Genomic DNA, 14,171 nt, shown 5'->3' on the forward strand with positions numbered 1-14,171 from the left:
GGGAACGGCCAGCATATTCACTTGGTTGCCCATCTTCCTTCTGCTTCTGTGTACTAGGTAAAAAACCTCAAGCACTTATAATAATAGACCTGTTCCTTCTGTTTGCGCGGTTTTCTGTTCCTCATTCCACTTTGCTCAAGAGTGAAATAAGAAGCTGCTGTAAAATCAATACATGTAAACCTCCCTTCTCGTAAACATACACAGAGAGACGGGACTTTGTTTTCTGCTGGTGTCAATGGACAAAACTCCTGTGAAGTCAATGAGGCTGTGACAGTTTAGCAAAGAATTCGGCCCATAAAGACTGTGCACCACATTTTGCTCTCAGAACTGTATGGCAGATCTTCAGTGTGACAACCTAGCCTCCTTAAGGGTTTGCTCTTGCTCCTGTTAAAGTCAATAAGTGTCTTACCATGGACTTCAGAGGGGATTGGGTCAGGCCCCAACGCATGGAACTTCAGCTGGAGTCACTTGAGTCCTGCAGAGGGGAGATAATAGGGCCCTGATAGTTCAGGGAACGTGAGAAGATAAGAATATTGGAGTCGAGATCTTTTATGCACATTTAAGGGCTAATTGTTAAATGATAGTGTTAAGTGTTTCAAACAGCTTTAGATGTATGTTACAGTCCCTGCTATTATTAGCTATACAAAAGCTGTGCAATAGAGACTTTCATAGAATAGACGGTGCTATCATATCATCTAGCCAAGCCCCTAGGCCAGTGCAGGACTATTACGTACAGTATATTCTGTACTGTTTTGAAACTGTATCTTTGTCCAGTCTAGTTTTAAATGTACCAATCAATGGGGAATCCATACCTATCTTGGGAGACTGATAGATCTCACTGACAGCAATTTTCTCCTGATATTCAGTTTACATGTTCCCATTCTTATTTTCATTCCATTGTTGCTAATTATACCCTTTGTTTACCACCCAAAGCAGTTAACCTTGGTCAGTGGCATTTGCTCCTTTCAGATACTTGTAGAAAATTAACCTGCCTCACTCTCTTTAGTTTTTGTTAAAGCAAATCATAGATAGTTCTTTTAATCAGTCTTTCCTCAGAAGTGTGTATGTGTGTATTCTGTATGATAAACCATAATGAATGTGTATCTGCATATTTATGTGCATATAAATACAGCAAGTGGAAAAATAGTACACAAAATACTAGGATGGATTTCCTCATGGTTCCTTTAACATGATAGCTTTGGCAAGACACATTCAGCAGAATCAGTGTTCTACTATATTTGTTTCTAGAGTAGTTTAATGATCTAGCCAAATAAATATTGATAGATTGAAGAATGACAAACCTATTAAAATATTGCATATGTTTTCACTGATCAGATTCAGTTATAACCCAGGAAGCCTGAGTTTGAGCTAATTCACACATTCTTGAAATATGTATCAGACTTGGAACATAGTTCCCACTGCCAGATGTCACAAATATGCACAAATTATGCATGCCAGCTGTGCATAACCTAGATTACCTTTATGAGCAAACGGAGTTATCTAACACCAGAATGCTGAGAGACTATTAAAGCAGGTAACTTGTGAACCTCTAAAGATTCAGCAGCTCATTTCAGGTAGGATAACGCCCCAAAGTTCAGACGCCTCAGCCTGAACCTTTAGAGTCAATAACTAAAAAATCTTGCAATAACAGGCTAACTCCTGAGTTTTCTGGCATTTTTGCATCCAGTCATGTGAAAAGTACTGGAATAAACAGCCATTCCCATGGTATTTTGGTATTTCAGAGGCAAAAATGATACTTCATGTTACATTATCCTTTAAAAAAAAAACTAAGTAAAGATTTGGTCTGAATTTAGTTTTAGGACAAAGATTCACGGGGGGAAAGTTGGTTAGTTTTGTTGGAACTGATTTGTTCATACAGTCTTGCTCACATTCCCATTTCTAGCCCCTGTTAAGGAACTTCTATGAGGAGCATAATTTGCACTACACTCGACAGTTTTTGAAAACATGGGTTACAAAAATGTGTGTGTTAGGGAAGAGGATCGAATATGATTCCGATGTAATCATTCAGGAGCCTTGTGAACACTGTCCCCAAAAGTGTTGTGTGGAAGTGAAAACTCACACATCTATATTAGAGTGCATATGGCTTCTTCTACAGTGTAACAGGAATAGATTATTCTGTCTTGTACCAAAATCTAAATTCATGGGAGGAAAGAAGGAATCTAAGCTTTAGGTCTTTTGGAGCTATACCTGGTACATTCTGCAGGAAGGCAGAAATATCTGAATATAATGCACTGTGATCCTCTGCCACTAATAAATAAAAAAAGGGGCCCAATTTTTAGAGGAGCTGTGCCCCCTCAGGTCCCATTGTAGAAGTTGAGTGCACCGCACCCGCTAACAGGTCCTCGATACCTCTCATGACAGGGTCCGATGCGTCCAGTCCTGACCATTGAACTCAAGTCCCAATACCAGTGTGCCAGACTCCCACTCTCTGCTCATTCAAATTCCTCCAAAAGACCAACTGACTCCCATGAAGCCTACACACAGATCCTGCCCCTTGTAAGCCATCATGGTAGTACAGCTAAGAAGGCTGAGTGAGAGAGGGGGATAGTATCTTCCCATCCAGTCTGCGCTTAGGCATTAAATAAAAGTGGTCTGATTTTTCCAAGGTGCCGAACACATTGTGTGGTATGGGGGGTCATTTTAATTGTTGGGCGCCATGTAATTTTATTGTAAATGTTACTAAAAATACTTAGTTTAGAGAAAGGGTAGGCCATCTCTTACTAATTGTTTCTTTTATTGCCATATTATGGGTGTGACTCCCCCTACTTAGTCACAGAGGTTCTTTTATGTGTCTTAGGAAATACCATGATTAAGACCAAGCAAAATAATCAGTTATTAATTGTGGTCATTTTACTAGTGAAAAAAGAAAGAGAAAGTATTAAATTAAATAACACAAATGAGAGAACAGATATAACAATACTGATACTTACATTACAATCTCTCCTATATTATATTGTTCTATGGAGGTCTTATAGCAGAGATTTCACCTTTGAGAATGGATTCCCTGGGCGATGGTGGGGTGCTTTTTGTTTTTTGGTAAGTTAAGACAAAGTATATTATTATCCAAAATTATTGTAAATTCAGTTTTAGTATCTTATTAGATACTTAAAACTGTGGATAAACAGGCAAAATAATGTGTTTAAGGGCAAGTGAAGCATGTCTGGTTGTTGGTAATAACTAAGCAGTTTGTAGTTGGCAAAGTAAGCAATCTTAAGTAAATCCTCTGAAATCAAAGGAAATATTGAAATTAGTTAATTAAAAGAAGCTATCTTAAAACAGGACAATTACAAATATTAAGAATCCTAAGTGTAATTAAATCCCACTATTTCTCTGATTACCAATGTTTATCCCATCTTCTCTCCAGCAATACATGGCCTAACCAGCTGGTGATTATCAGGAGAAACTATTAATATTTTATGTTACAATAGCATTTCAGTATCCCAATAAAATCATTATATGAATTGAAATCTAATCCATTGTCAGTGTTTTAGTTAACTTCTCTCACCTGTGCATGTTGAAGTTTGGGGAGGTCTTCCTTGGGTTGGTTTCTTCTTGAGTCTTTTATGTTTTTCTCAATTGTCTGTGGCAACTAGCTTGTAGAGATACACAGCATAAGTTGTGGAGTGTTTGCTGTCTAAGCAGAATAGCAGGGAGTGTGTGTATGAGAGGTGCTCACTTTGACTCTTTTATATGCATCACCTTCCGATTTTTAGGAAATTTACGGGAAAAGACATAGGCTTGTTGAAGATTCAAAGTTGGTTGCTGTCACCTTTTCATTGGCTTGATGTCTTCAGGTTTGGCTTAGGTGACACCTTCAGCTCCTGAATATACAATCTGTTTAATAAATATGCAACATTTCTTTCATCGCCTTTGTTCTTCTTGTGGACGAAAGCATCAGATAACTGTCAAAGCTAGTTTTAACTGTTTCTTTTTATTTGATCCATCTTCTGAGATATTCTTTCAACTTTACTAGAAAATGAAATTCTGTTTTGAAACAGTCCAAACACTCATGTTCTTTATATAAAAGATTTCAGTTCTCCAAACAGTCTTTTTAAATTAAATAACCTTTAGAAAGTTTTTTTTTACAACTTAAATAATATAAAAATGTGTTGATTCTTGTCATAGTTTTAGAAGAGATGATTCTTGTCGTCTGGAGTTGGATGAGGGTTTGCTTGCACACTGCCAGTAATTAATTAGCATCCTATTAATATGAATATTCTATACTTAAATAGCTTCTTATATTAGTACACAGTTATCGCATCAAATGACCTTGCTATATTTGTATATTAAACATCTTACTATTCCTACATTTAGATATCTTTGCAAACATACATCTCCAAAGGTGTTTGCAATTTCAACATTTAAGAAATAAACAAAAGTTTAAAACATCTCCAACAACATGTTTTTCTCTGAAGGTTTTAAGAACACAAGTAAGTTTTCTTGCAAGAGGGTGGAGGTTGGTAGAACCCCCACGGTACCTAGATGTATCGCTCTGGTAACACACCCTACATTCCAATCATATTCAGGTTTCTTCCTAAAACATGAATGTTTTACATGGTTTGTCATCTTGATGTTTGCTTGTCCTTGGGAAATAGGAGTAGAAATCTTCCTGAATTTCTTTGATTAGCTTTAACATTTTGTAACATAACTAGGTAAACATGTGTATTGTTATATTTCCAAGCTATAACATATTTGTAGTTATATCTTAATATTCAGTAAACATGTAAACAAGTTTAAGAACATGAGAACGGCCACACTGGGTCAGACCAAAGGTCCGTCTAGCCTACTATTCTGTCTTCCAACAATGAACAATGCCAGGTGCCCCAGAGGGAATGAACGGAACAGGTGATCATCAAGTGATCCACCCCGTCGCCCATTCCCAGCTTCTGGCAAACAGAGGTTAGGGACACCATCCCTGTCCATCCTGGCTAATAGCAGAGGTGCAAGTAAGCCGGTACGCCCCGGTACGGCATACTGGCAAGAGTCAGTGTGCCGTACCGGGGCGGACTGGCTTCCCCAGGCGACAACTGAAAGGGCCTGGGGCTCCCAGCAGCGGCTGGAGCCCCAGGCCCTTTAAATTTCCACCAGAGCCCCGCTGCCAGAGCCCTGGGGTAGCGGCGGAGGTGCTCCAGCAGCTATTTAAAGGGCCCATTCTCAGAAGGGGCCCTGGCCGCTCTTTTCCGCCCCCCGTTCTCTCCTATGGGGGCAGAAGCTTGGTGCTGCCTTCTCCCGGGGCTCTGTCCTGCTGCTGCAGGGCAGGCTCCGCTGGCAGCCCAACTCCCCCCTCCCCCTCCACTTCCCCCAGTGTGCTGCGTTCCCCCGCCCCCTCTCACTCTCTCTCCCTGCTGCCGATCAGCTGTTTGCTGGCATGAGGAAGCAGAGAAGAGGCAGGGGCGGGGCCTTGGGGAAGGGGGTGGAATCAGGGCATACCCCCTGCCATGAGCCGCTCAGGGCAGGGAGCTGGGAGCGACCCCAGCCCACACCCCCAGCCCTCTGCCCTGACTCCTGCACCCCCCTCACACCCCCCACGACCCCAGCCCACACCCCAGCCCTCTGCCCTGACTTCTGCACCCTTCCACACCCCATGCCCTGACTCCTGCACCACTCCACATCTCCACCCCTACCCTGAGCACCAAACGGGAGCTCCGGCACCCTCCCCCACCCCACATACCCACCTGCACCCCTTGCACCGAATGGGAGCTGCCCCAGGTAAGCGCTCCACACCCCAACCTCCTGCCCCAACCCTGAGCCCCCTCCCTCATTCTAGGACAGACCCTGCAACCCCCAGCCTGCTCCTGCACCCTAACTCCCTCCCAGACCTTGCATCCCCAGCCCTGTTCTCAGTGCACCCCCACCCTCAGCTTGGTGCAGAGAGAGAGACAAAGAGAATGGGCTAGAACCAGGGAGAAGTTAGGTACCCACTCTATGTGGGCAGGGGTATGTGTGGGGGATCCTGTTTACCCCCTCCCCAGCCCTGCTGCCCTTGTAGTTTAACCCCAGACCCTCCCTTGCTCCAAGGACCAACCCTAGCTCCCGCCCCACTGTGTTTTTGCCCCCAGCCCCTGCCTTGCTCCAGTCAGCAGGGACTAATTCTCCCCCCATGCCTCAATGTGCTAATCTTGCCCCGGCCCCTGCCTCACTGCAGCTGGGGACCAATCCTTCCACCACCACCATGCCCAGCTGTGCTCTTGCCCCTGGCCTCTTCTTTCCCCAGGGGGGGCCCTCAGATATGTTTGGTGCCAGGCCCCCAAAAAGTTAATCCGGCCCAGGCCCTTTAAATTGTTCCTGGAGCCTTGTTGCCAGAGCCCTGGGGTAGCAGCAGCGGGGCTCCAGTGGCAAGTTAAAGGGCTGGGGCGGTAGCAGTGGCCCCAGACCCTTTAAATAGCCCCCTTTAAATCACCCCCGAATCCCAGGGCTCTCAGTTGCCTCTGCAGCTGGGAGCTGAGGGTGTGATTTAAAGGGCCCGGGGCTCCCAGCTGCTGCTCCCACAGACCTAGCCCCAGGCCCTTTAAATCCTGATTTAAAGAGCCTGGGGATTTAAAGGCCCCGCCTCTTCCGGTTGAGGCCCCACCCCCTCATCAGGACTCCAGAGTACCGGTAAATCCTTTAAGTTACTTTCACCCCTGGCTAATAGCCATTGATAGACTTATCCTCCATGAACGTTTGTAATGACCTAATAAAAAATAAGTTATGAGATAATTAATATCATTTTTGCATTAATACTGAGGTCTCTCCCCTAAAACATGTACGCTGCCTTTGAAGCCAGTGCATCACCCAAGGTTGGAAAAAGTTGACTAGTCCATTGCTCTTTGAACCACAGTGCTTTTGAGCCACTGAAGTATAGATTACTTGCAAGGTCAGACTTTTTTCAGGGTAATCAACCTTTGGAATTCTGTGCCCCACAAGGTATCAGCAGAATCCATGTGGCTCAGATTTTAGAAGAGCTGTGGTTTGAGAGAGACTTGGCCCTGGAGTGAAAGGGGTGTGATTTTTAAGAGGAAGAAAGGAATTGTCACTGGGTTGTAGAGGAGATGGGATTCCCTTATGGTACTACATAATGCGATCAATGAGGAGAAGCTGCTGTTGATAGAGCATTGAGGTAGGGGATGTTGCAGAGAGCTGGTATAAAATATGAGGAATGAGGCCCAGAGGAGTGTGAGGCAAGTAGAGACAGGCAGAGTGGGAATTGCTACAGACTGGAAGGAGCTGGGGAGAATTTGGAGCCAGCAGAGGTAGTCAGGTATCCCAGCCAGTTCCACTAACACCAGGACAAATTCCCAGTTACATTAGAACAGACTAAGATGCCTGATCACCCTAGTCCAAGAGTACAATTGCAGTATGGCCAACCCAAGCATTCAAAAATTATGAGTCAGACCCCTCCACCAAAAAATCATAAGATTGTCTTAAAAAATTTAAGTTTTTTTTTTTTACAATAATAAGTTTGGGGTTCTTTGTATTTGCCTTGGTATTGTTAGCCTTTAGGAGTCACTTTCAATTTTTTCTCTGCAACCAAGAAAGTTAAACGTTTACTTTTTAAAATGAAATCTGAGATTTTTTTAGATAATCACATGTATCCAGGAGCTGGGGCTTTCAGAAAAACACAAATCACCAAGACTTGGCAACACTGCAAATGGAATTGCATGGTTCTGGGTGATTCCTGCTTATATGTACAGGGATGGAGTAATTGCCACATTTAGAAATGAGAAAGTATTTTCCTCTTCATCATACTGGCAGGGACCTTGGAGTAGTTCCACCTCTTTCTAGAGCAATAAACAGAGATTATCTGTCAAAATCAGGCAGACCCCTCCCAAAATTTCCTGTCCATTACTGGTTGACCCTAACCCCATGTTTCTATGCAATACCTTCTTGGAAACAAATTTATTAATAGTAATGTGAGTTACATGGGAATGCCATGGATTTTCAGGACTTGCCTAGGGGAAAGAAAATCAATCCTAATCCATATCGTTGAATCTCTTTTGGAAAGAACAAAGAATGGTAAAAATGCTGGACTTCAGAGTGGAAATGTGACAACTCAATTATTGTATTTCAACTCTGGCTGTAAATCTTTGACAATGGATAACATATCCGTGCATTATTTTACAGTTTTACTCAGTGCAGTTATGAAATCAGCCTGAACATGCACATTAGCCAAAACAATGCAATACAGCAGTGCATGATTTGTAGCTTATGCACTTATAATCATACAGATAGGCATAAAACATTTCTTCTCCCAGGTTTGAATATTTTAAAACTTCTGTCACAGCTGTGAAATCCACAGGATGAATACAAAGTTGATTTTCTTGTAGTTTATCTAAAAAAACCATTCGTGGTCTGCCAGCGTAAGCTTACATCTTCACAGTGATAATAAATATATTAGATTCTTTCCATATACTTTTGAACCATGGAATGATGAATCTGAACCACAAATCAAGAGTTAGAATCAGCTAAAAAGTGGCAGAGAGTGATAGAGAAGTCAAGTATTGATTTATTGCTTAATGTCAGAGATTTTAATCGAAGGTTAAAGGGTTGTGAAAATGTGCAATGCCACATTCTGAAATCTCAGCAGTTCAGCATATTCACAAGCTCTGGGTTTTTTGCCCAAGTGACTTGTCTATTTGTCAGCTACAGAGAGGCTCACTTAAATTACTACCTTACAAAAGGTTTAAGTGCGTTGAAAGAACAGATGTACTGTGCAGATAGAGCATACACCTAATAAGAATGTATTGATATAGCTGATGGAATTAAACAGTAAATTATAACCTTTCTATGGAACATTTTTGCCATTCTCTAGAGAATTATGTCCCTGCTATAGAATTCTATAGGATTGTTGTTTCTTAAGAAGAAAACAGACACCCAAAAACACCTATGGAAAATATCTCATTCTCAGTTAAATTCTGTCGTTTTATAATATTTTCTATAGAACCCTATTAAATTAAATTTCCATAGAAGCCTGTTGATTTCATCCCTTTTGGTATCGATAGGAGTTGAAATGTGATAGTATATCACTAGTATTATTCATGAGAGGCAAAGTGGGCGAAATAAGATCTTTTATTGGACCAATTTCTGACGGTGAAAGAGGCATGCTTTTGTGCTTACACAGAGCTCTGCTTCGTTATTATGCATGTTAATATACCCTATTACACTGATTAATAATGATTGCCATGTATCATTTTACATCAGCGCTCATTTCCTGCACAGACATCTCAAACAAATGTTTGACAAAGGAGGGGAGGTGTAAAAAGATTAAACTGACTGTGTTGCTCACCAAGCATAGGCATTTATAGTCTCTGCCATGTTTATAGGCAGACCATCTCCACTTTGAAACCTACAGTAATAAGTTGTCTGTTTCCAGAAAATACCTACAGTGACAGGTAGCTTGAGCTATGCTTAGCCTGAGCCCTGCTTGGCTTGTACAGAAGTGTGTTAGTAACGTTGTCTCTTTCATAACTGCAAGGGGTAGGAGGGGATTGCTCCATTACAAGTTCATTACTTTCTTTATACACTGTAAATAAAATACATGCACTAAAAAAAAACCCCCACATTCAAATTGCATTAAGGTTGTGACACAAAGCAGGAACAGCAGATATTCAGTAAGGGGGGACTCTCCTGTCCTTGTACATCTCAGAGCAGATTTTAATTTAAGTTTGACAGACGAGGAAGTGCTAACCCTATCCATCCCCTACCACTGGCCCTCTCTCTGTCCAAGCCCTAAATACAAATCAACAGAAGCAAATAAATCCCAAGCATAGGCAGGCGTGCCATTTTCCAAGTCTGTGCACAACCACATGTATTTCACTAGAAGTCCCACAAACTCATCCAAGGGCAGAACTTGGCCCAGTGCATGTTAATTTCCTTTACATTTCTTTGTGGTGTCTAAAAAGAAAGTCTCTCTTTCTAGAAGCATTTGAGGATTGATATCATAGAATCATAGAATATCAGGGTTGGAAGGGACCTCAGGAGGTCATCTAGTCCAACCCCCTGATATGTTGAGCTTCAGTGGCTCCCTCAGAGGCTGTGTGGTCATTTGTATTGTGGTTTACAGTGTTTACAGGCCTTTCCAGACTGAGGTAATTTAAATATATATGTATTTTAAGGGCTTTTAAAAAGACAAAATAAGGTCCCGATCCAGAATCCATTAAATTAAATGGGAACTTTCCATTGACTTCCATTAGCTTTAAATCAAGCCCTTAGCAGCCATCTGAATTTGTTGGGTGTTAACATATTTAGGGATTTTTTGAAGTGCTTGCAGTGCCTGTGTTGTAAGGAAAGATTTTAATCAAGGTTTACACCTCGGGGACTCAGTTCTTCCTCCAGACTACCCTTTGCAGTCAGCGGGAGATCTTCATGGATAGAGGTCAAACCAAAATTGTGTCCTGGGTTGGCAAACCTAGTCAGAATCCTTATGAAAGTACTGATGGTACATCAGCTGTCAGGGCTTTTCAAAGTTTAAGTAATTTTAACCCGTTTACATATGCCACTAAATACAGTTTGAATATTTTAAGGATTATTTTGCCCAATTTAAGTCTGTAAATTGAAGCTAGCTATTTAGAGTGTTAAACTTCTCCTGTCTTAAAAATATATCATTTAAAATAACCCATCCGATTATTTTTTAAATTAAAAAAAAATCTCCACCCTGAATCCGTTGCAGGATAATATGTAGCTTCAAAGACAGAAAAATCCTGTCCATTCCTCCTTTTTTGTCCAGGATCCCAGATGCAGTGTAGTTTATGCAGCCCAATTTGGGAGGGAGGGAGCAGGATTTGTGGTGCCTAGCAGTGTGTCCAGCTTTATGGGATTGCTTTCCCCTTCTGGAAGGATCAGCATGCCATTGTGGAGCATGAGGATACTGCAGTACCGCCTGCACAAGGAGCTCTCCTTACACTGTGCAGCCTGGGCGTGGCTGTCCTTCCTGCCTGCGCAGAATTCTCCCAACTTAAGGCAAGGCAAAAGAAGGTTGTAGCCCCTAGTAATGTGTTTCATGGGTCAGCTCTAGATCCCCTTCAGAGAGGGGGTTTGGAACGAAAACACTGGCAAAGCCATCATGACACCAGTCAATTGGTCATAATTGTTTATTATTATTATTTATTGATTTGTCTTATAGCAGCACCTAAGCACCCACTCAAGGACCAGCACCCCATTATGCTAGGCACAGTACGCACACTTATTTAAAAGACATCTGTGACCCAAAGAGTTTACAATCTAGATTTAAATTCTGTTACAATTTTTAAGTCTCTTTCTGCTTCCTGTTGCCAAGGTGCATGTTTGACGTATTCTTAACAGCATGTTTCAATTGGTCACAGGAGGGCTGTGTCCTGGGTCCAGCGATCCCTGTATGGAGAAGCCATGTCCAGGGGACATGCAGTGTGTGGGGTACGAAGCTAGTCGAAGGCCATTCATCTGCCAGTGCCCACCAGGGAAGCTCGGAGAATGTTCAGGTGCAGATTCCTCCAAAAGAGTAACCAGGAAATACTTAAAAGTGTGATTTTTATATAAGAAGTGCGGCCATTGTATCATAATATGGAGAGTTGCTATTGAAGTCAATGGGAGTTGTGTATGCACACCTCTCAGGATCTGGTCTCACTCATTTACTTATGAGTGTTGTAAAAGAAACTGGTTGTCCAAACCTGGTACTGCATATATACCCGATTCTGCTTCTACAAACAAAACTCCCATTGACTGAATCTGATCAGGATGGTGCCCCAAATCAGTAAAACATGGGACTTTTGAGAAGACAGTTCTTTCTAGAGAACTGCTGTCCTTGAATACTGCCCTGCTAGTGGCAAAGCACTTTGGGATCCTTTAGGAGATATTAATTCAAGGTTTTACTTGTTATTAACATTCATAAAGTTTGTAATTTTTGTGATAAAAATACCATGGTATCTTGAAAAAAACATTTCAGGAACTTTGTACATTTTGTTCAATTTATGTTAACCACCAAGGCACCAGGGTCCTAATGCAAAGTCAAGCAGACCATTTCCATTGACTTCAATGGGCTTTGAGTAGGACTCGGAGTCAGAAATATCCTGATGCTAACAGAGGGTGCAGATTCCCCAGCAAATTCTGATTTCTGGTGCTCTGCTAGAGCTAAATCCTTCTCACCTTACACCTGCCAGTAGTTCCAATGAAGTCAATAAGGCTTCCTGTCTGAGAATGGTGAGCTGGATTTTCCCCCTTATTAGGAAATTATAATGATAAATTATTAGATTTCTCCCCAAATCTGTGGTGTGTGGTTTGCAATGGAGACAAGTTTTTAATCAGTCAATGGTGGGTTTTATTTAAAAGTTTCTTCTTTGTTAGCTACCTGTGTTCTGTAACTAACTTCATTTGCAATTGTAGGATAATTTCATGTGTCTCTGCTCATTTCTGAACATTAAAAGAATATGTATCTTCTCAAAATGGTTGTTTCAGGGCACACTTCCCTTAGTTTTGCTGGGAATAGTTACATCAAATACCGGGTTTCTGAAAATAGCAAGAAAGAAGAATTCAAGCTGGCTCTGCGTCTACGAACCTTGCAAAGCAATGGGATTATAATGTACACCAGAGCGAATCCCTGTATAATTCTGAAGGTAATTAAAATGTTATCTTTCCTGCACTTATTTTCTTGATTATATGTTTTCTCATTGGCTCTTGCTTTGGGGAATGTTGTTCTCATTTCAGCTGTGGATTGAGAAGATGAAGATTGATCTGTTTCATGGTAACAGGGAAAAGCAGCAATTTCAACAAAAACAACAAACAAAAAAGCAGCTTGATATGCATTGCAGTAGTAGTATTCTTTGAATATGGACCATTGGGTGCTTTATCTTATATGACCATTGTATCGATTGGTCCTGCTTTGAGCAGGGGGTTGGACTAGATGACTTCCTGAGGTCCCTTCCAACCCTGATATTCTATGATTCTATGTGACTAGGCGCAAGAGCCGATCTACTTGAGATGTAAGACCTGGCCATTCAGATGATTGTGTATTCTAAGCCACACTTGTTGAAAAGGCTGTTTTTCCTCTGCATCTGTGTGATTGGAAAATGAGCCTTCATACCGCTGAATCACAGTTAATTTCAAAAACTTTTTTTTTTATTTTTTAAGAAAAGCTTCTCTGCTTGAATGAGGTGGCTTATCGAATCAGAGAGTTATGATTGTTCTTCCAGAAGGCTGGGGGTAGGTGAAGATACCTACTGTATTGAATGAAGTCTCTATGACTTTGACTCTTTGCTGAACTGCCTAAAGTGTGGTTCTATGGAAGGCCAAATTTCTGTAGAGCAGGTTAAAAGAGAAGGATAAACAGTTCCAACAGCCTCCATGTATAATACTTCTGCTGGAATCCCGAAGGCATTGAATGAAGACAATGTGACCGATTGTATCTTTCCCATGTACTGTAAATCAGCAATGGAAGAAATGGTACAAAGCATTTTGTATTTGTGTTTGCAATTTTTGGATTTTTTGTTTGTTTGTTTGTTTGAATGTTCAGGTAAATTTAAAACAGTGACAGCAATTTTTAGTGTACAGCAAATATCTCTTTAGCTGTTGTGCTTAAATACAAAAAATGTTTCATGAGTACAAGTATTGTGCCTTTCACCTGGGGCAAGGAGAGCAGGGAAATCAGCACAGCTCAGGCTTGTATGAGACCTAATTGTTTGGAGATGTAAAAAAGGCCATTGCTTGAATTTTCAAATATGAGGGTGCTAGTGGTTTCCAAATAAGAGTTTAACATGGACAAAAATTCTGTCTTTTTCCTAATCTCGTTCTTGGAAATGGCTGAACTATTTTGGATGAAGTTTCCCAAAAAAATTCAACCTGAAGCAGACACTCATAAATAAAACTTCATCCTGAATAATTAAAGTTTGGTAAAGTTGTAAGAAACTGAAAATAGGATCTTATGATGAGAAGTGTCAGGCAACGTTGACAATAGATGGCTCAATTAGCCCTGTCTGTAATGCATATGCAATACTCAGATGATAATCCCACATTCGTATAGTGCCTATCATTTCAATGGATCACACATTTAGTTAACATTACCAACAGGGGCTTGGGTACTATGGTGACAGACACTTAAGAAAACCTAAAATAGAGAGAAAGCATACTCCAGTGGTTAGGGTATGATATGGAGATTTGGATTCCTTTCGCTGTTCTGTCATGGACTTTGTGCCATCTTGGGC

At 41.3% G+C, this 14,171-nt stretch overlaps 1 protein-coding gene across 5 annotated transcripts in view; it reads left to right on the forward strand.

Annotated features, from left to right (window-relative positions):
* The window catches only part of FAT3 (FAT atypical cadherin 3), a 559,302-nt gene that overhangs the window by 499,455 nt on the left and 45,676 nt on the right, over positions 1–14,171 (forward strand). For all 5 annotated transcript variants that reach the window (XM_073336876.2, XM_073336917.2, XM_073336926.2 and 2 more), the window contains 2 exons: positions 11,322–11,456; positions 12,430–12,587. In XM_073336876.2, the coding sequence (XP_073192977.2) occupies positions 11,322–11,456; positions 12,430–12,587 (293 nt within the window). The remainder of the gene's footprint in view (positions 1–11,321; positions 11,457–12,429; positions 12,588–14,171) is intronic.

The sequence above is a fragment of the Lepidochelys kempii genome, chromosome 1 (genome assembly GCF_965140285.1).
Source record: "Lepidochelys kempii isolate rLepKem1 chromosome 1, rLepKem1.hap1, whole genome shotgun sequence".
Classification (NCBI taxonomy): domain Eukaryota; kingdom Metazoa; phylum Chordata; order Testudines; family Cheloniidae; genus Lepidochelys; species Lepidochelys kempii.